A 21,567-nucleotide genomic window follows, 5' to 3' on the forward strand; every position below is an offset into this window, starting at 1 on the left:
AATTGGAGACTGACTGACAGATTGCAGAAGAATGTAACATTTCAGTTGGATTATGTCGTGAAATCTTGGAATATATAAATGAAACAGATAGATTGCTACTCACCATATAATGGAGACGTTGAGTCACTGGTGCAACAAAAAGAATGCTAAACAAGTAAGCTTTCAGTGGAAAGACTTACCTTGGGGGGGGGGGGGGGGGGGGGGGGGGGAAAGACAGGTACACACACATCCATCCGCGCGCGTCCACACGCACACGCACACACACACACACACACACACACACACACACACACACACACACACAGGTGTAAATGCAAAGAGGATGGGCAGAGATGTCAGTCGAGGCGGAAGTACAGAGGCAAAGACGTTGTTGAATGACAGGTGAGGTACGAGCGGCAGCAACTTGAAATTAGCGGAGGTTGAGGAAGCTTTCAAGCCAAGGTTGCTTCATCAGGAAGGAGGGAGGCTTTTGTAACCCAGGGTTGCTTCATCAGGAAGTGTGTTTGTGTGTGTTTTATATATATTGAGCTGTGGGAGTGAGGTGGTGTTGGGGGCAGGGTAGGGGTGGGGGATGGTGAAATGCTGCTTGTGGGAGCATATGGGGATGAGATGGGGAGGGGGTAGGGCATCTAGGTGCAGTCGAGAGGCTAGACAGAGGGTTATGGGAATGTAGGATATACGGCAGAGAGAGTTCCCACCTGTGTAATTCAGTAAAGCTGGTATTGGGAGATGGTAGGAAAGATCCAGATGCCACAGGCTATGAAGCAGTCATTGAAATGAAGAACATTGTGTTGGGCAGGATATGCAGCAACTGGGTGGTCCAGTTGTAGCTGTTCCTTGGCCACAGTTTGTTGGTGACCATTCATACGACCAGGTGGCTTATTGGTTGGCATGCCCACGTAGGACATAGCACAGTGGTTGCACCCTAGCTTGTAGATCGCATCCACTTTCACAGGTAGCCCTGTTTTGATGGGATGGGTGATGGTTCTGGAGTAAATGGGGGTTGGGAGGATGTATAGGACAAGGATATGGTGCAAGGAGATGGGAGGAGTTGAGTAGGTTTGGTGGGCAGCAGAACATCACTTTGGGGGGTGTGGGAAGGATAGTGGGCAGGACATTTCTCATTTCAGGGGATGATGAGAGGTAGTTGAAACGCTGGTGAAGAATGCGGTTAATTTGCTCCTATCATGGGTGGTGCTGAGTCGAGAGGAATGCAGCCAGACATAGTAGTCGTGTATGTGAGTTGAGTATGCGCACGCACGTGTGTGTGTGTGTGTGTGTGTGTGTGTGTGTGTGTGTGTGTGTGTGTTTTCCAATTCAGAAGACAACCTGGCCGAAAGTGTACTTGTTTAGCAGTCTATTTGTTGTGCTTGTCTGTATTCAGTATCATCACTATGAGCTGGACAGCAATCTATCCTTTTCATAATATTGTTATTATTTCAGCCTGGATATACCATCATTTGATTTTGTGTAATGCTAATTGATAAATAATGTGGTATTTCTGTTTTCTACTCTAACTTTAAATTCGTTTATTGTTGCGTATACATGCAATTACTCCCATGATTTTTGCTTTACATTTCACTTTTTTCACCACATACGAAGGAGGGCAAATTAATTGAATAATATTTATGCGTGCGATAGCTTCTTCAGGCATATTAATTTTTCTGTAGAGTGGGTTAACATTGTAGTCTTTTGCACTATATGAAATGTGTAGCATTTCAATTAATTCAGTAGTTGCTGCGGTATTTTCTTGAGCTTAGATGACCTCAGAAGTATGTTGTTCTTGATTTCCGAACCCCACTTTGTTGAAGCACTTGATAACAGTTTTGGGGCTTTACTTCCCTTACTGCAAAGTCAATCCAATTTATTGCATCTTGGACAGAAACTGACCGTGCAAGAGCAAAAGCACTTTTGGCTTCTTCAACACTAAGAGACTGAATCAGTAATTGCCTTTAATATGACTTGAATGAGTAAATAATCCCCCATGGGTTGTTGTACTTGATGAGAACCAAGCCAATTTCATGTTAAATAACTTGAGTTTCTGGTGGCAGGTTCTGGGAAAGGGAGAATTACCACTCGCCATCCAAGCTTTTTTATTGCTTTTTTTGTGTGACTGGAAGCTTACTGACGTCTATGCTGGGGAAAAAAGTTTTTGGCTCCTTTCTAATCACCAGTATCTTTTCCATTTCCTCTAATGTGTTGCCACACACTAGTACAGTGTTTCTTTCTATGGCTAGTTTTTCACCAGTACACTGTTCACTTTTCACTTAGAATTGCTAGAGATTTTGAAGGCAGTACGCATAATAAAAACAGTTAAATTTCATTTGCATTGAACATATCTTTTGGATCGTAATTTGCAATTAGGTTCTACAGTATTGTCTTCCATTCTGTTGCTACAGTTTTATGCACATCCTTAGCTTTCCCACACACTTCATTCCACACAATGTTGTGCCTAGATTTGAAACTGTCTGGCCGTCCTGTGGATCCCTTAAACTCAATTCTTCAGTGACTTTTAGAGCCTAAATCTGCAACATGGGCTCATACAAAGGTAAGCTTTCTACCTGGGCACTTCACAAACCATTCCCAATCTCACCTTACTTTGCATTTGGTCGTTCCCTTTCATCCATTCGTCCCGTATCCCATCCTTGTTTCTGAAAGTATCCTAAATTTGTGTTTTAGTGCATTTAAAATGCAACTTTATTTTGTGCTCAGAGAATTTATCTTTGTCACTCTTCTTCATTACCTTTGGCTTTTCGATAAGTGTTAGCAACACACAGTTGTTTGTAATCATGCTTTTTAACTTAAAGCACCTACTAGTCAACCAAAAGTAGCAGAAAGTAATGCAGGTAGTGCATTTCTTTGAAATACTTGACCTTGCCAGGCAAAACTATTGTTTAACTGAACACCACCCACCTTTCCACTGCACAGATTGCAGCAGAGTATTTGTAGGTGCACAGCAATGTTCTAGTGTTCGCCCATAGCGTCGATAATAATGGAAGACTAAAAATGCCGACAAACCTTTTTCTTTGATTTATTGACACTGCACCCGAGCTTTTTGTTGTTGCACAGAGCACCGCAGTTTGATGTCCACACCCACAGCGCAGTGCTGCACCAAACTTTTGTTTTGTACCGCTTAATGGCATTGTTAGGTCTGTACAGTTTGTGTTAAAAGTAGCATCCTGATAGTCGTTAATAGCTAATGTATATTATAATACATTATAAGCTCTTCTCCACATTATACAATAAATTATTAAGTCAGTCTCAAAATTTGCATTCCGTGGCCGCATTAGACATATTTTGCTTCATAAAATAAAAAAAAGAGGGCATGTAAAGGTGTATACTTTTACAGTTTGGGCATATTTCCAAATTATACGCGTTCTGCCTTGATGAAGTTTTACTGTATAAAAATTGTGGTTCCATTTATTGTGCCAATGCTTCTTTAGACGTGCAGCATTTCTTTATGCTTTGTTGTTGTTTTTGTAATAAATGGATTCTATGTTAATTACTTGTCACTGTTAAGTTTAATGAGACAGTATATTTTTTTGTTTTTTAGTAGTAACTATGTGCTTCTTAATTTATAGGAAACATCACAGTCTCTTAGGACGTGGGTACTGCGTAGGTCAGTAGGGAACAGCTTGTCAAGTCGCACCCGGCATCCTGCTAAGACGGTGGAAGGAAGGCGGAGTACTTCTGTGGTATTTTTTGAACTATTTATGTATATTAATTGTTGTAACTGTTCAGTTGTATTTTAACAATCCTATGAAAAGTATAGTTACTATTCACCATGTTTCTGAGATGCTGAGTTGCAGATAGGCACAAGAAAAAGACAGAAGGTGAGTTTTCAGCCAACAAGGCCTTCATAACCAGCCCGCTCACAGCCTGGCCTCAGTGGTAAGAGACTGGTTTTGTGTGTGTGTTTTGTCTATTTCCAATGAAGGCCGTATTGGCCAAAACCTCGCTTTCTGACAGTCCTTTTGTTGTGCCTATCTGCAACTCAGCATCTTCATTATATGGTGAGTAGTGACCATCCTTCACAGAATATCGTGACATTCCATTGTTTAAGTTGTATATTGTTTAATGGGGAAAGTAGTTTTGTGGACTGCATTGTGCCTGATGGGTCAGTGAAGTGTTGCCATGTCTTTACAATTTTTCTCTTATTTGTGCAGCATGATGTGATTCTTATTAAATTGTTGAGTGCTCAATTATAGTATGGTGAACGATCTTTACTCGTGCACCTCTGCCACAGTAGTAAAATCCCCTATCACATTGCCATCAATACAGTACTAAAGAGATTTGAGAACGTATGTAGTGCTTGTGTTTCTGCTGCAGCTTCCAGTATTCTGTGGAAAGAGGGTCTCCTAAAATTACTACAGTCAGATTCACAAATGGCAATGGTCTGCATGCAGGTTGAAGCATGGACAGGGTTTGCAGTGTTTATGCCGTTCTGGCCGAGCTGTTGTAAGCACTTCAGTCACAGGTTCGAATCCTGCCTCAGGCATGGATGTGTGTGATGTCCTTAGGTTAGATATTTTTAAGTAGTTTCTAAGTCTAGGGGACCGATGACCTCAGATGTTAAATCCCATAGTGCTTAGAGCCATTTGAACCATTTGCAGTGTTGCCATTTCAGAGTGCCAGTTCGGTTATGTGCATAGAGGGGCTTCGCAGTTGAGTTTTCTGCAGATTATGTCTCTTCCTTACCACCGGCAGCCATTAAAACTTGTAACAAATTGAATAAAAATTCACTAAATACTTCGCTATGATCACGTTTCTCACACTGACTTTCACAGCAGTGTGCTAAGAACACTACTGAAAACTTATTGGTTGTAGGACAGTGCGTGATGCCAGGCGCACAGCAGGAGTCTAAACTCTACCACCCTTGTTTGTGGTTCCATCTATGAATGATAGACTCTCCAACTCTGTCAGCTCTTAAATAATATCCTGTGTGATAAGTAGTTCAAAAGTTATCCTGGATAAGGAAGAACTGAAGAATTGAATCCCACAGGAATCTGTACTTGCATCATTTACTTTCAACCTATATATTGCAGATATTCTTCTAATAGCAGAGTGCACGCACAAATTTATATCCCAGATTTCTATCTTGAGCAAAGAAATGATGTGAAATAAAGTAGAGGCTAAGGCCCACGCCGGCCATTGTGGCTGAGCGGTTCTATGCGCTTTAGTCCGGAACAGCACTGCTGCTACGGTCGCAGGTTCGAATCCTGCCTCGGGCATGGATGTGTGTGATGTCCGTAGGTTAGTTAGGTTTAAGTAGTTCTAAGGGACTGATGACCTCAGCTGTTAAGTCCCATAGTGCTCAGAGCCATCAGCTAAGGCCCACTACTGTTGGGAATAAGGAACATCACTCATGTTTCAAAACCAAGTCAGGATGTCATCCAGTTTATAAATTTGTTACAATTGTTCTAATATCTGTTGTTATTTTCAGGTTAAATTTGGTCCCCAGGATTCTGATCAGTCTGCAGTATCAGATGACAAGACTCCGCGCTTAGTAAACGTCTCCCGCCGTACCAGTGTTACAAGTTCAGTGAAAAAATCTCTGCTAAAAGTAACACCACATGTAAGAAAATCTGGTGGTGCCTCTACTGTACAACCAATTTCTTTTGAAACCCCTCACACTGTTACATCTGTTATGAGTGACAGTGTTTCTGATTTGGTGGAAACACCAGTGTCAAAAACATCACGTGTAAAGAGATCAAGTATATCTTACAGTGTCACACCTCGCTCGCGAAAATCAGTGCAAATGGGAAGACTCTCTCACAGTGTGCCATCTCTAAAAAAGACTCCTAATGTAGAGGAAACAGTTGCAGTTTCTTCGCCAAGAAGGTCCTACAGGAAGGACCCCTTAGGAGTTTTGTCAAGTGTTAAATCTGCAAATGCTACACCAGATGAGAAGTTTATTGGAGGGGAGACTCCAGGTGTCTCACAGGTACAACCATTGCATTGTAAAACGTCACAAACAGCAAAAAGTTCCTGTTGCAGATACTTCTAATATATGTTGTTGGTTTCAGGTTAAAATTGGTGCCCAGGATTCTTATCAGTCTGCAGTACTGGATAACAAGACTCCGCACTCAGTAAATGTCTCCCGCCGTACTAGTAGTAAAAGTTCAGTTAAAAAATCGCTGCTGAAAGTAACACCAAATCCGCGAAAATCTGGTGGTGCAGAACCAACAGCTTGTGAAACACCTCACACGATTAACTCGGATATGCGTGATAGTGTTTCCGATTCAGTTGAAACACCAGTGTCAAAAATATCACGTGGAAAGAAGTCAAGCATATCTTACAGTGTCACTCCTCGCTCGCGAAAATCAGTGCAGATTGGAAGACTCTCTCACAGTGTGCCATCTCTAAAAAAGGCTCCTACTGCAGAGGAAATAGTTGCAGTTTCTTCACCAAGAAAGTCCTATAGGAAGGACACCTTAGGAGTTTCCTCAAGTGTTAAATATGCAAATGCTACACCAGATGGGAAGTTCATTGGAGGGAAGACTCCAGATTTCTCACAGGTACAATCGTTGGGCAAAAGATCACAAAGGTATAGCCAAAAAGTTCCTGCTGCAGATACTTCAGCAACCATAGTACAGTCTCCAGATTTATTCTCGTCAGATCAGATGCCCTCCAATGGAGAAGTGGCACAGCTAAAAGAATTGCAGAAATCATCTACATCTGCTGTGGCTGAGAGACCCAAAAGAAAATCAGCTGGACTGCTGCTCGCACACATTCGTGAAAGTCAGGAATTGTTTTCTCGTAGCCGTAGAAACTCTACTCCTTCAGCAAATACTGACAAAATAAACACCAGGTCAGCAAGAGCTTCAATGATTGTGCCTAAGAAAAGTAAACTTTCTTTCACGCCCATATCACAGTCAAAAACACCTCGCAAGCTTAAATCCCTTCGGGCAATGTCAGCAAAAGCAGCCAAGCGAAGATTGACTGATGTAGACCTCTCGGAAATTGCTGCTAATAAGCTAAAAGCTAAATCACCTAAAACTCCAGGTGTGTATAGTATGTTTTTTATTAATTTTCTGAAAAAAATTTTTTTACAGTAGTAAGGATTGTATATGCTGATTTGAGAGTGTGCAGTTGCACCTTATGAATTTTGTATGACGGCAACTTATTGCTGTAAATTACCTCCTCAGTTCAGTATTTAGGTAGAAACACTGATTGTGAATAGTTGTAATAGAATACATTTTAATTTGAAAGCTTGCCTGTCAATTTGAAATATGATTAAAAAAAAAATTAGATTTTAGGTTTCCTTGTCACTGGTAAAGGCAGTTCGTAATACCAGATATCCAAAGTAGTATGTGAAGTTTCTAGTAGTGTTATTAAGTGTAGTTTTCATGGCTTACATGTTCTAGTAATAGTTATATGGTTATATGTCCATCAAATTTTTCTTGACTCTCAGATCAAAATTGCAATTCTAGGGCACTAGCAAGTATCACAGATTTGACGTCCAACAATTATGTCAAGGAGAGTTGCTACTGACACTATAGCGGAGATGCTGAGCCTGCAACTCAGCGTCTCCGCTATACGGTGAGATTTGACATCCAATATTTTAGCTGCACAAGTGGCATTACCAAAGAATAAAATGAGTTATACTACTTTGCATTAGTGAAATAAACTCGGAGAGCTGGAATGATTGTCATTAACATTAGACCCAATGAGAAATAAGCTATAGACATTGTCATTGAGACTGTCTAAATGTACATTCCATCAGATGTTTGATAATTTTGAGTGAGTGTTACGTTAAATAATCAGCAATCCATTATGACATTGTATACGTACTCTAGGAACTACATTGAACTTGTACATTGATGATGCATTTTTGTTGCAGATAAGAAGAAAATGGCAGCTTTGCTTCAGTGTCATAAGCCTCGAATGCTCTTTTCAGAAGTTGTGAAGAAAACTCCAGTGAAGAAGAACATTGTTGCCAAGCTGCCATCAGTGCCAATAAGTCGACGTAGAAAGGTGCCCAAGAAACCCAAGGTTCATACTCCAAGAAAGGTGAGTGGAGCAAAAAATATGGACTGTGTATACAGTTTGTCATGAATTAGTTTTGATTGTTATATCATAGATTTCAAAACAATATTGGTGTCGCATATGCTGAACAAACCTGTCATCCAACCCGTTGTTAGTAACATGAATGGCATTGCTTGCCCGTTGTAGGGCAGCTGCTGCAAAAGCTAGGTAGTACCTACTCTACTCACTCTCTGGGGAAGTGCAGTTTTCGATAAACAGGGTGTTGGCATATATAATGCACCCCGTTCATGCAGTTCTGCATTAGTCCCAATTCACAAAGCACTGTTATCACGTACAGCTCCGTATATCTTCCACACTACTTTGTGTTTCCATGTGTCAAAGGCATTTCTAATTTGTATTATTGTCCACGCTTCTGAGCTACATATAACACCCCCTTCAGTGTCAGGGGCTAGTGTAGACCCGTTGTTATTCCTAGGTGTCTTCTTACCTAGTGAAGCTTTTATGTTTGACAGGACCATTGTTAGAACACCCATCAGTTTTTGCTCATTTCAGTCTTTCTTTCAATCTTTTGGTATAATTACTTGTAGTCTCCTTTCAGAGTTTATCTTTAACTTTCATAGATTTTACAGAAGTATGGGCCATTTGAGGAACGATATCTTACGTGATGCTTAATCTACCCATTGCACACTGTGATCCTTTGCACCAGTTAGCTGATGGCAGACCTGTAACATCCCCATGTATGCTAGGGAGTAGGTGCCTGTCCAATCTGGGACTCCGGGCAACAACTATAGTGCCAGGTAGCCTTAACCTTGCTTTTGCCTTTGCAGTGGCGGTGTGGCGCACATGGAGGGGGGAGTATCCAATTGGAGTAAGGGGCATTGGGGCAGGTGATAGGCAGTGAAATTGATCAAACTCACTCATATCAGTGGCCATGCCGACACAGCTGTGTCAGTTGATAGAAAGCAAGACTTTAATGCAAAGGCTTACAACCATGTGGTGCTGCAATTGTTGGTCACACCATGAGACGAGTCAGGCAAGGAGATATAGAGGTGGATAGTTCACCCCAGTTCTTTGTATGCTGAAGAACTGTTGGAGAACCTTTTGCAACAGTGCAGCAACTGTTTTCGTTACAAATATGTAGGATTGGTTCAGAGAAGTTAATATAATAGAGAAGTCGAGGAATGGATCTTTGTTTATCAAAACATTGAATGCTAACTGATCACAGGCACTTCAGGTCTGTGACAAAATCAAGGATGTACTAATTACCATCTCTCCTCGTAACAAGCTCAATAGGATTAAAGAAATCGTCTTCCATCAGGATGTGACACTAAAAACAAATGATCTTGATTACCTAGAGTGGAGTAGAATCCATTTATTTTGTCACACTCAGAGAGGAACTAAGGATAATGGGGGAGATAAGAGCTTTTGTCCTAGTCTTCAGTGGAAATATTTTACCTGCAAAAGTTAATGCTGTATTTCATAGCAGTGATGTTGGGCCATATTTTCCTCCTCTAATAAGATACTTTAGATCCCAGAGGTAGACACTCTTCCTCCCACTCCATTAATAAGGCTACTTGTGGGACGTGTGGAAGGACAACGCATGAGGGCAGCCCTTGAGAACAACCTCTTGTATTTTAAATCTGCCCAGACTTTAAACTGCCTTGTTTGCCAACAAGTTCATTGCTAACACATAAAATACCTGACTGTAACACTTTGTAGGCATATGAAATGGAATGATCACATAGGTTCAGTCATAGGGAGAGCAGGTGGTAGACTTCAGTTTAATGATAGAATACTGCGGAGGAGCAATCAATTTACAAAGGAGATAACTTACAAATCGCCTGTCTGACTGGTTCTCAAATATTGCTCAAGTGTGTGGAAACCGTACCAGATAGGCCTGACAGGGCATATTGAACATATATTGAACATAACCAGAGAAAGGCAGCATAAACGGTCACAGGTTTGTTTAATCTGTGGGATAGTGTCAAGAGAGACTGAAGGAACTGAACTGGAAGACCCTTGACGATGTAATCTGACCTGAGACAGTCTATTAACAAAGTTAAAGAACTGGGTTTAAATGATTACTCTAGAAATTGCTGCAACCCGTATGTATCGCTAGCATGGAGATCATAAAGATAAGATTAGAATAATTACTGTACGCACAGAGGCATTCATTCAGTCTGTGTGTCTTTCCGTGCTCTATACATGAATGGAATGAGAAGAAACTCTAATAACTGGTACAATAGGACGTATCTTCTGCCATGCGCCTCACAGTGGTTTGCCAGGTATAGACAGATATACACCTCTCAGAATCCATAATCTGCCTTAGTAATGACAGCGTAACACATTGTTCTCTCTAATGTTTTCTCTGTGAGATTGATTAATAGTGACCTTCTGGATGTTCAGCGGAACTGTCGTTTCCATTTTCTGCACAATATTTTCCAACCGACCCAGCCATCTTCTTCAGGAACTGCAAGTTTTGCTATTATGTTTACCTGTTGCCTGGAATCAGACACTGAGCTGTTGTTGGTCTCTCAGCAGTATATATAGTAGTTTGAGATTCCTGACGTGCACTGTCGTCTTCACATCCACTGTCGCTATCAAAATAGACATTGGAAAATCTGATAAACAGTGGTCAAGGATTAGATTTAAATAACACTTCAGGTCTTTCACTCAATTTATTAAATTGTCACCAACCATCACATCCATGGAAAATGGTGAAAAACTTTGCGTTTTATGATTTTTCAGTGCGTACTCCGTAAAATGAGAGCATGAGAGGGCGCATTGAACATTGGGAATGTAACCTGGCTATAAGTAGCAACATGAGACCAACAATAGCTCACAGTTTGGTCAGTGTCGGACAGTGAGTACAGATACTAGCAAAACTTGCAGTACATGAAGAAGACAGCCTGGTCAGACTGTGAAATATTGTGCAGAAAATGGAAACAGCTCAGGTGAACACTCAGTTCACTATTAAACTTAACACATTGTACAATGGTGGAAGAACGTTATTCCTATACTGAAACCAGGAAGAGACCCTTAAATTTAGACTATTTGACAATGAAACCTATGACAAATGGGCTGTGTAAATTATTTGGAGGAATAATCAGCCAACAACTGAGTTTCGTGCTGGGAAGCCAGAGGGCATTTGTCACAATTTTAAAATGGGTTTAGGGCATTCTGGAATCAGCAGTGTGCAAACTTTCGAGCATCACCAACACCAAATTGCTGTGTGTGTGTGTGTGTGTGTGTGTGTGTGTGTGTGTGTGTGTGGTTTTTTTTTTTTTTTATCTGCAGAAGGCATACGATACCACAGCCCTCTGCAGTCAATATGTACAGGAAACTGTGGTCCCTCGGGGATCAGGGGGGTAAGAATAGGCCTGCAGTATTCCTGCCTGTCATAAGAGGCGACTAAAGGGAGTCTCGAAGGTTTCGGCCTCTCAGGTTTGACCTCCATCTTTCCAAATTCTTCAGCAGAGAGAGCCAATTGGGGAAGGGCGCCTTACATGGTGCATTTTGTCCATCGTGCATTGAGACCTATAGCCAGCTTTATCGTCTTCGCATTGCCATCCCGCTCGTTCTCCATCTCTTGGGCAAAGATGCGTTCCTGGGTGCAATTTCCACTATGCACTGTGCAGTGTTGCTATTTGCGGAGGCGACGACAGTGGACTTTATTGCACCTAATATCCAGCACAGTAGACAGTCCGTTGTGGTGGGGCCGCCATGTACCTTGTTGGTTGTAGCCCCCTGACAACACAGGGATCGCTCTACTGGTGCCTGCGCCGTTAACTCCCCACGTATGCCAAGGAGTAGATGCCCATCTCCCTGGGGCATCGGGACTCCCGGCAATGGCCATCCTGCTAGGTGGCCCTTGCTATAGCTGGGTGGCGCCCATGGGGAGGGCCCTTGGTCGGAGTAGGTGGCATCAGGGTGGATGACATGCAATGAAGTGGGGCAAATCATCTCTTGCTGGTGACCAGCCACCAGCAGTCTGTAACCATTCGAGGGCTCACTTTAAAGATAACGTGTAAGACCCCAAATCGTTCCCCTCCCTGGCCATACCATGGGAGGAACGAAAGGCTATGAATGACAGAGAAAGGTATTCACCCCGGTATCTCGTCTGTACCAAAGCTGACGGGGAATTCTTTGTGTCCGTGAAGCGTCAGTTCTTTGTCGACCATTTAAAGGACAAGTTTGGGGAGGTGGAGGGCTTGTCCAAAATGCGGTCAGGGTAAGTCTTGATAAAAACAGCATCATCTGCCCAGTCACGAGCCTTGCTCGCTTGTACGAAGCTGGGGGATGTTTCTGTTACTATCACCCCCCATAAAAGCTTAAATATGGTCCAGGGCATTATTCTCCACAGAGATCTTCTTTTACAGTCCGATGACGAGTTGCGCGCCAACTTAGAGCGATGAGGTGTCCATTTCGTCCGGCGCGTCCACCGGGGTCAGAGGGCTCATCAAGTTACTACCGGTGCCTTCGTCTTGGCCTTTGAGGGTGACACATTACCTGAGAAGGTCAAGGTGATGGTCTACTGTTGTGATGTCAAGCCATATATCCCTCCCCTGATGTGGTGCTTCAGGTGTTGGAAATTTGGCCATATGTCTTCCCACTGTGCTTCCAGCCTCATATGTCGCGATTGTGGTTGTCCATCCCATCCTAATACTCCATGTGCCCCACCTCCCATCTGTGTCAACTGCGGAGAGCACTATCCCCCCTTGCTTGTTGGACTGTAAGATTCTACAGAAGGAACGGAAAATAATGGAATACAAGACCCTGGATTGACTGACCTACACTGAGGCTAAGTGGAAATTTGAAAGACTTCATCCAGTACGCATGACGTCATCTTATGCAGTTACTGTCACCCATAGCTGCACCACATGCAGTCATCTCTCAGAGCCAGAGAATCACACCTGCCTCCGTGATGGTGGGGGCCATTTCTCTCTGTTGCTCCCGATAATCTGGTGAGCTTGGATCTGTCTTAAGTGTCTGCCTGTTTTTAATTGCAATTAATGGGCTCGCTGAGGCGGTGGGAACATTTGTCTCAGCTTCCTTGTATGCTGACGTCTTCTGCCTGTACTATAGCTCCATTGGCATTGCAGCTGCTGAACGTCACCTGCAGGGCGCTGTCCGCAAAGCGCAGTTTTGGGTTGTAGCGCATGGCTTCCAGTTGTCAGCTGCCAAGACCTGCGTTATGCATTTCTGCCGGCGATGCACTGTTCACCCTGAGCCATGGCTTTATCTTGACAGTGAACCTCCTGCTGTGGTGGAGACACATTGGTTTTTGGGTGTGGTTTTTGATGCCCGGTTGACTTAGCTCCCTCATATTCAGCAGCTTAAACAGATGTGTTGGCGGCATCTTAATGTTCTGCATTGCTTGAGCCACACCAGCTGGGGTGCCGACCTGTCTACCCTCTTACGGCTCTATCAGGTGTTAATTCAGTCCCGTCTGGATTATGGGAGCCTGGCTTATGGTTCAGCATCCCATTCTGCATTGTGGGTGCTGGACCCCATCCTTCACAGAGGGATCTGACTTGCCACTGGAACTTTCTGGACCAGCCCTGTGAACAGCATACTTGTGGAGGCAGGTGTCCCTCCACTGCGGTTACGGCGCAAATGTTTACTGGCCACTTATGCTACACACGTTTGTAGCTTTCCTGGGCATCCCAATTATCATCTCCTGTTCCCTCAGTCTGTCGTCCATCTCCCAGAACGACGGCCCCGGTCGGGTTGTAAGATTGCAGTTCGCGTCAGAGCTTCTCTCCGGGCTTGGGGTTTTCCCTCTTCCAACTCTTTTCTGGGACCCCTCTGCGTACACCTCCCTGGTGTGTGCCCCGCCCAGGCCTTCGGCTCGAATTGGCACAGGGTTCCAAAGGACTCGGTCCCTCCTGAGGTCTTCCGCCGCCACTTTCTTTCCATCCTTGCCACGTATCAGGGCTCTGGCGTTGTGTACACTGACGGTTCGATGGTTGCTGGTCGTGTCGGTTATGCTCTCACTCTAGGGGACCATTACGAACAACACTCATTGCCGGCTGGCTGCAGCAGTTTTCACTGCTGAGCTGGTCGCCATCTCTCGTGCCCTAGAGTATATATCTGCTCCTGCTCAGGTGATTCCTTCGTTATAGCGACTCCCTGAGCGGCTTACGAGCTATCGACCAGTGTTTCCCTCGCACTTGTCTGGTGATGGCTATTCAGGAGTCCCTCCATATTCTTGCCCGTTGCGGCCGCTCTGTGGTCTTTGTGTGGTCATGTCGGCATCCTGGGCAATGAATGTGTTGACATGCTGGCCAAACAAGCTGTAGGTGCACCAGCCTTATCGATTGGGCTTTTGGAGAGTGACCTCAGGGCAGTTTTGTGGCAGAATGTACTTCACACCTGGGGTGAAGAATAGCGCACCCTGCCTTCCCCAAACTAACTTCGGGCCATCAAGGAGGCTACTGGTGCGTGTCGCTCCTCCTTGTGGGTCTTTCACAAGGAGTCCGTTGTCTTCTGTCAGCTGCACATTGGGCACACCCGGATGGTGCACAGCCACTTACTGCGCCGTGAGGACCCACCTCTATGTCTCTGCGGATCTGCTTTGATGGTGGATCACGTTTTGTTGGCCTGTCCCCTTTTAGCTGTGCTTAGGCAGACGTTTGCGCTGCCCGATACACTCCCTGCCCTTTTAACAGATGACACTGCCATGGCAGGCTTAGTTTTGCGTTTTATTCAGGCAGGGGGCTTTTATCACTTAATCTGAGTGTTTGTCATTTTTTTGTTTTGAGTCTGGCCTGTGGCCTATGATTTTAGACTGTTTTTATTTTTATTTTTTTATTTTTATTTATTTATTTATTTTTTTGTGTGTGTGTGTTTCTAGGTGGTTGGCTTTTCCTTTTTTGGCTCTATGGCAGCCAACCAGTCACACTCTGTGCGATTTTAATTCCTTTTGTGTAGTCTCTGTCTGAGTCTTTCTTGTCCTGTGTCGTCTGTTATCTTCATTATTCGTTTTTATTCTGTGTGGGTGCTTGAAGTTTCGTAAAAAGGGACCGATGACGATAGCAGTCTGGTCCCTTCAATCCCACAAACAAACAAACCAACCAACCAGGGATCAGTTTTGAGTGTAACCTTCTTTGCCACCACAATCAACAGTATCGTGACTGCAGTGGGACCCATGGTCTCACAATCATCACATGTTGATGACCTTTGCATGTGTTAAAACTAAACATCATTGCAAACTACAGTGTGTCAACTTCAGGACCCATACCAAAAGTACATCAGCAGACCTTGAAACATCAGTATTAGTTTTTTCCCATGATAACGCAGGGTGTGCATTTGTGTAGACTCAGAACTATGCTCTCCCACCCAGAAATATAAATTGATAACCAGTTACTTGAAGTTGTTGAAACTTTCAAATTCCTAGGCCTCTTATTTGACAATAAGATAATGTGGTTACTCTGTGGATGCCAAATCAAGGTAAATTGTATGAGAAAAGTTAATACCGTCTGATTTCTCAGCAGTACCTCCTGGTGCACAGGCAGCATGGTTCCTCTGTGAGTCTACAAAGTTTAGATTTTTATCCCACCTGGACTGTGGATATGTTGCTTACGGATCAACAGCACTATTAGTACTTTGTTTTCTTCTGTCCACTACAGTGATATGCGGTTGGCACCTGCAGCTTTCTGTATGAACACTAAAGACAGCGTGTTTGTGGAAACTTGCATCCCACTACTGAGGATCAGATGTCAAAAACTCTTGACAATGTATGTGACCAGTCTGTCAAATGCTTACTCATCTGTGTTGACACTGTTCAGTCATCAGTTCAAACTGTTTACAAATTGTCCAAACAGCTAGGTAGACCAGCTGGGGTATGATTGTAGGCATAGTGCAAGGACTTCCAACTGCCCCATTCATGTGTGTTAAGAGTTCCCTCGCAGCATCCCCTGTGGTATGTAACTGTCTTATGATTTGGGTGGGCCTCTTTTTGTGGTACTAAGGAAAGTGCCGTTTTAACCTTTCGCAGACAACTGTTCCATTCAGTTCTCTAAAACTACGCATATTAGAGATGAATCTACACAGGTGTAGCAAAAGTCAATGACAGGGTTGCCTTGCAGTTGAACACAAGAGGGAGTGTGAGAAGTATTCTTGGCTGAGTGTATGGAATGTATGCAGTGCAGTGTTGGTTGCCATGTTAAAGGCCCTCCAGCACTCTCATCAAGAGACTTGATTGTTTGTGGTTATACCATGAGCAGATGACAAGGGATATGTCAGTGTTACCCCCAAAAAATGTCAGTTGCTAACAGCCATCTGTTAGTTGACCTTCCCAGCTCTGGTACAACAGTAACACTCATTTAGACAGAGAGCCACCTGGGTATTCTGAGAAATGAATTATCTGATAAGTAAGCTAAAGAATCAACCACAGGAGACAATCTTAATACTGATTACTGGCTACTTAAGATTACAACTGCAGTGTCACATTTTGAAACATGGAATATGGAATTGCAGGCAACCGACCTTCGACAAGCTAAAAAAGATTGTCACCACCAAGGAAGGGCTTACTTCTTGAGGCCTCTCAAAAATATGCCATCATATGGTGCTGACTGTGTGTTGGCCATACCAGACTTAATTTTGTGTCAATGACTCCCCTCAATACAGCTATGGTAATAATCTTAAAATTGCCCATATTCTTTCTGAGTATCCCCTGTTCGCTGATCTGAGATAACAATCCATCCGACTACCTCATTACCTCAGATACTTCAGGACAATGGGTTAGCAGCTGCTGAAGTCCTATGTTTCCTGAGGGAAAGTTCATTTTATAACAGTGTAATGCACCTACACATTTGGTTTCTGCAGTGGTTGTAGGCGGAGTAAATCTTGCTGAAGCTTGAACTCCTAGTGACCTCGACTTGCTTTCTCCATCCGCAAAGTTGTGCTTTTGTCTGAATTTAGAAGCTAATTTCTTGGCCCACTTTACTCGCTCTATTTTACTTGTACTGACTGACTACTCATATTACTGTATCCTTCAGTGACCAGCCACAGTTTTTAAGCTGACGGGGCTTACCTCACTTTTAAGCATCCTTCTAAAGCTCTTGTCACACTAATTTTCAGTCATGATGACTTGGTCACAGACACTGGAGCTGAAATTGTAAGGAAATGCTAGATTATTACTCCCTGTAAAGGTGAAATGTTATTGCAGCCAGGCACAATTAAGATGTGTACACATTAGCTTTTGGTCACAGCTTTTTGGAAAGAGAAAAATGCACACCACTCATTCACACAAGCAAGTACACCTCATGCACACATGACTGCCAACTCCGGCAGTGCAGATCAGAATGCTTTCTGGTCAAAGATGCCAGAGTTGGTGGTCATGTGTGGGTGAGGTGTGCTTGCTTACAAATCATCTTTATGATAAGCAGCAATCTATCCTTTCCTTACATTGTTGATGTTCCAACCTGGAGTTTCATATCTCCTTCTGTTGGTTTTTCTGTGGGTTGAGGGACACAAACTGATTCACTCTTTCAGACCCTTTATATAGGTAAATGCCTCTCCACTTTGTTTTGCTTTTGGTGTTCATCATATATTTAGTTTTTTCTTTGCTTATAACCAAGGTGAGTGCAGCTGCTTCGTGTTCCAGAACTATGTACCTCTCATCATACACAATTTCTCCCAAGCATGGCTGTGTTATCTGCAAATGCCATATTCTGAATTGTCCTGTAGAAGATAGAACCATTTGTTTTGTTTGGTGTTTTCACATAACAACCTCGATAGCAAAGTTAGATCTTCTCTCCAATTCTGTTCAATACCTCCTCATTAGTTATGTGATCTACCCATCTAATCTTCAGCATTCTTCTGTAGCACCACATTTCGAAAGCTTCTATTCTCTTCTTGTCTAAACTATTTATCGTCCACATTTCACCTCCATACATGGCTACACTCCATACAAATACTTTCAGAAACAACTTCCTGACACTTAAATCTATTTCTCTTCTTCAGAAACGCTTTCCTTGCCATTGCCAGTCTACATTTTAAATCTTCTCTACTTCGACCATCATCAGTTATTTTGCTCCCCAAATAGCAAAACTCCTATACTACTTTAAGCGTCTCATTTCCTAATCTAATTCCCTCAGCATCACTCAACTTAATTCGACTACATTCCATTATCCTGGTTTTGCTTTTGTTGATGTTCATCTTATACCCTCCTTTCAAGACACTGTCCATTCTGTTCAACTGCTCTTCCAAGTTCTTTGCTGTCTCTGACAGAATTAAAATGTCATCGGCTAACCTCAAAGTTTTTATTTCTCTACGGATTTTAATTCCTACTCCAAATTGTTTCCTTTGCTGCTTACTCAATATACAGATTGAATAACGTCAGGGAGAGGCTACAACCCTGTCTCACTCCCATCCCAACCACTGCTTCCCTTTCATGCCCCTCGACACTCATAACTGCTATCTGCTTTCTGTACAAATTGTATTTTATTCCTGCCACCCTCAGAATTTGAAAGAGAGTATTCCAGTCAACATTGTCAAAAGCTTTCTCTAATTCTACAAATGCTAGAAACGTAGGTTTGTCTTTCCTTAATCTATTTTCTAAGATAAGTCGTAGGGTCAGTATTGTCTCACGTGTTCCAACATTTCTACAGAATCCAAACTGATCTTCCCTGAGGTCGGCTTGAAATATGCTCACTATTTTTATATACTCGAATTTAGCATATTTTGTGACAGTACTCACTTTTCCGTGGATGTTTATAAGATGATATTTGACTTTCTTGTGTTGGCTTTAGTCGTCTAGTGAAAGTATGATTCCATAATGCTGTTTCGTTGGCTGCGGAAATGTCCTGGTTCAATGCGTTTGCCTCATTTTTGGTGCTTCAAATACCATTTTTCCGAATGTGCTTCCTTCTTGACGTTTTTATATAAAAAAAGTAGTAGAATAACTCATTTTTGCTGGTCACTTGCAAATTATTATAACAGGGACCTGTACATTGTTCCACCGTCACACACTGAGTGTTCACTGCCGACTGACTATGATAAAAGATGACTTCAGCATTGAAGACATTTCACACAACACACAAGCTTCCACTTGTAAACCAGTCGCTTTGAAATTATTCGTCACATCTACTAATATTAATCAATATGCTGTCACTCTCGAACATATAAGCAAATTAGCATAAAACAAGGCAAATTACAATACACAAAAAATTTTCTGACAAAAATATAAGAAAACATTTACAACCTCCCTCATTAGATTTGGTCTCGACAAATCCGGTAGAAAATAACACATCTCCCAGATCCATTACAGGCCTCTACCAGTTTTTCCATTCGTCTGTAAAGAATTGGTGTTAGTATTTTGCAGCCATGACTTATTAAACTGAGAGTTTGGTAATTTTCACATCTGTCAACACCTGCTTTCTTTGGCATTGGAATTATTATATTCTTCTTGAAGTCTGAGGGTATTTCGCCTGTCTGATAAATCTTGCTCACTAGATGGTAGAGTATTGTTAGGCTTGGCTCTCCCAAGGCTGTCAGTAGTTCTAATGGAATGTTGTCTACTTCCGGGGCCTTGTTTGGACTCAAGTCTCAGTGCTCTGTCAAACTCTTCACGCAGCATCATATCTCCTATTTCATCTTCATCTACATTCTCTTCCATTTCCGTAATATTGTCCTCAAGTACACCACCCTTGTATAGACCCTCTGTATACTCCTTCCACCTTTCTGCTTTATATTCTTTGCTTAGAACTGGTTTTCCATCTGAGCTCTTGATATTCATGCAATTGGTTCTCCTTTCTCCAAAGGTCTCTCTTAATTTTCCTGTAGGCAGTATATATCTTACCCCTAGTGAAATGCGCCTCTACATCCTTAAATTTGTCATCTAGCCATCCCTGCTTAGCCATTTTGCACTTCCTGTCGATCTCATTTTTGAGACATTTGTATTCCTTTTTTGCCTGCTTCATATATAAAGGGTGGTCTGTTGACCATGACCGGGACTACAAAGAGCGAAACTTGTCTAGCTTGAAGGGGGAAACCAGATGGCACTATGGTTGGCCCGCTAGATGGCACTGCCATAGGTCTAATGGATATCAGCTTTTTTAAATAGGAACTTCCATTTTTTATTACATATTCGTGTAGTACGTAAAGAAATATGAATGTTTTAGTTGGACCACTTTTTTTGCTTTGTGATAGATGGCGCTGTAATAGTCACAAACGTATAAGTATGTGGTATCACGTAACTTTCCGCCGGTGCAGACGGTATTTGCTTCATGATACATTACCTGTGTTAAAATGTACCGTTTACCAATTGCGGAAAAGGTCAATATCTTGTTGATGTAAGGCTATTGTGATCAAAATGCCCAACGGGCGTGTGCTATGTATGCTGCTTGGTATCCTGGGTGACATCATCCACGTGTCCGGACCATTCACCGGATAGTTGCGTTATTTAAGGAAACAAGAAGTGTTCAGCCACATGTGAAATGTCAACCGCAACCTGCAACAAATGATGCCCAAGTAGGTGTTTTAGCTGCTGTCGCGGCTAATCTGCACATCGGTAACAGACAAATTGCGCGAGAATCGAGAATCTCAAAAACGTCGGTGTTGAGAATGCTACAGCAACATCGATTGCACCCGTACCATATTTCTATGCACCAGCAGTTGCATGGCAACGACTTTTAACGTCATGTACGGTTCTGCCACTGGCCACAAGAGAAATTATGGGATGATGACAGATTTTTTGCATGCGTTGTATTTAGCGATGAAGTGTCTTTCACCAACAGCGGTAACGTTAACCGGCATAATATGCACTATGGGGCTATGGAAAATCCACGTTGGCTGCGACAAGTGGCCCTTGGCGGGTTAATGTGTGGTGTGCCATTATGGGAGGAAGGCTGTAGACTGGACCAAAGGAAGCGAATAGGAAAGAAAAGCAGGAGCAGCCGTCACAAGTAAGTTCAAGTAATGCTGGCCATAACCAAGGCCCTGTGTTGTTGCCACCCACATATTTCAAGGAGGGAGTCGCCTGGGGGACTACACTTTGTCTGGAATCTCAGCAACTGACCAGTTTTGCATTGGTGACCCTACCAGGAGCTTTTTCTCATTTTTATTATTTTGACAAAGTCCTGAGTATTCTTGAGCAACTGAAGAACAGACTTTTTAAAAAATAAAACTGCAGTTACATCTGTTTCACCACTGATAATTATATGATGGCCATTAGAGAGCATCTGGTACTACATTTGTAGCCTGGTTGTAGTGTTTTCGCTGAGGTGGTTGCCACTAGATATTGTTCTTACTGTGAGCAGCTTTGGATACTCAATGAAAAAATATGAGCTTTGACTCTCACATATATTGTTTCGCAATGCTTTCAAAAAAGGATTACTATAGTGATTCTGAGTTAGACATTGAATTTAGCAGTTCAGGGAATGAAGAACATGATATTTCATTATGAACTGAAAATGACAACAGTTTGTCGGTGGAGCAACAAGCGTCTCGCCAGTAGTAAGAAATAAATATATCCACTGTGCTGCACTGGGCCACCTTCTCCAAAATTTAGGTTCACAGGAAACTGTTCTGAAACACGTGGTTAGATTTCACAGCTACACACAAACTGAAAAG

General features: G+C 42.7%; 1 protein-coding gene across 1 annotated transcript in view; it reads left to right on the top strand.

Annotated features, from left to right (window-relative positions):
- LOC126176380 (proliferation marker protein Ki-67-like) overlaps positions 1–21,567 on the top strand; it is a gene marked incomplete at its 3' end in the record, with an annotated part of 79,691 nt that overhangs the window by 51,657 nt on the left and 6,467 nt on the right. Inside the window, exons 5-8 of the mRNA XM_049923537.1 lie at positions 3,582–3,695; positions 5,444–5,944; positions 6,027–7,005; positions 7,844–8,013. Of these exons, the coding sequence (XP_049779494.1) occupies positions 3,582–3,695; positions 5,444–5,944; positions 6,027–7,005; positions 7,844–8,013 (1,764 nt within the window). The remainder of the gene's footprint in view (positions 1–3,581; positions 3,696–5,443; positions 5,945–6,026; positions 7,006–7,843; positions 8,014–21,567) is intronic.

This window comes from Schistocerca cancellata, chromosome 3 (assembly GCF_023864275.1).
Source record: "Schistocerca cancellata isolate TAMUIC-IGC-003103 chromosome 3, iqSchCanc2.1, whole genome shotgun sequence".
In the NCBI taxonomy this organism is placed as follows: domain Eukaryota; kingdom Metazoa; phylum Arthropoda; class Insecta; order Orthoptera; family Acrididae; genus Schistocerca; species Schistocerca cancellata.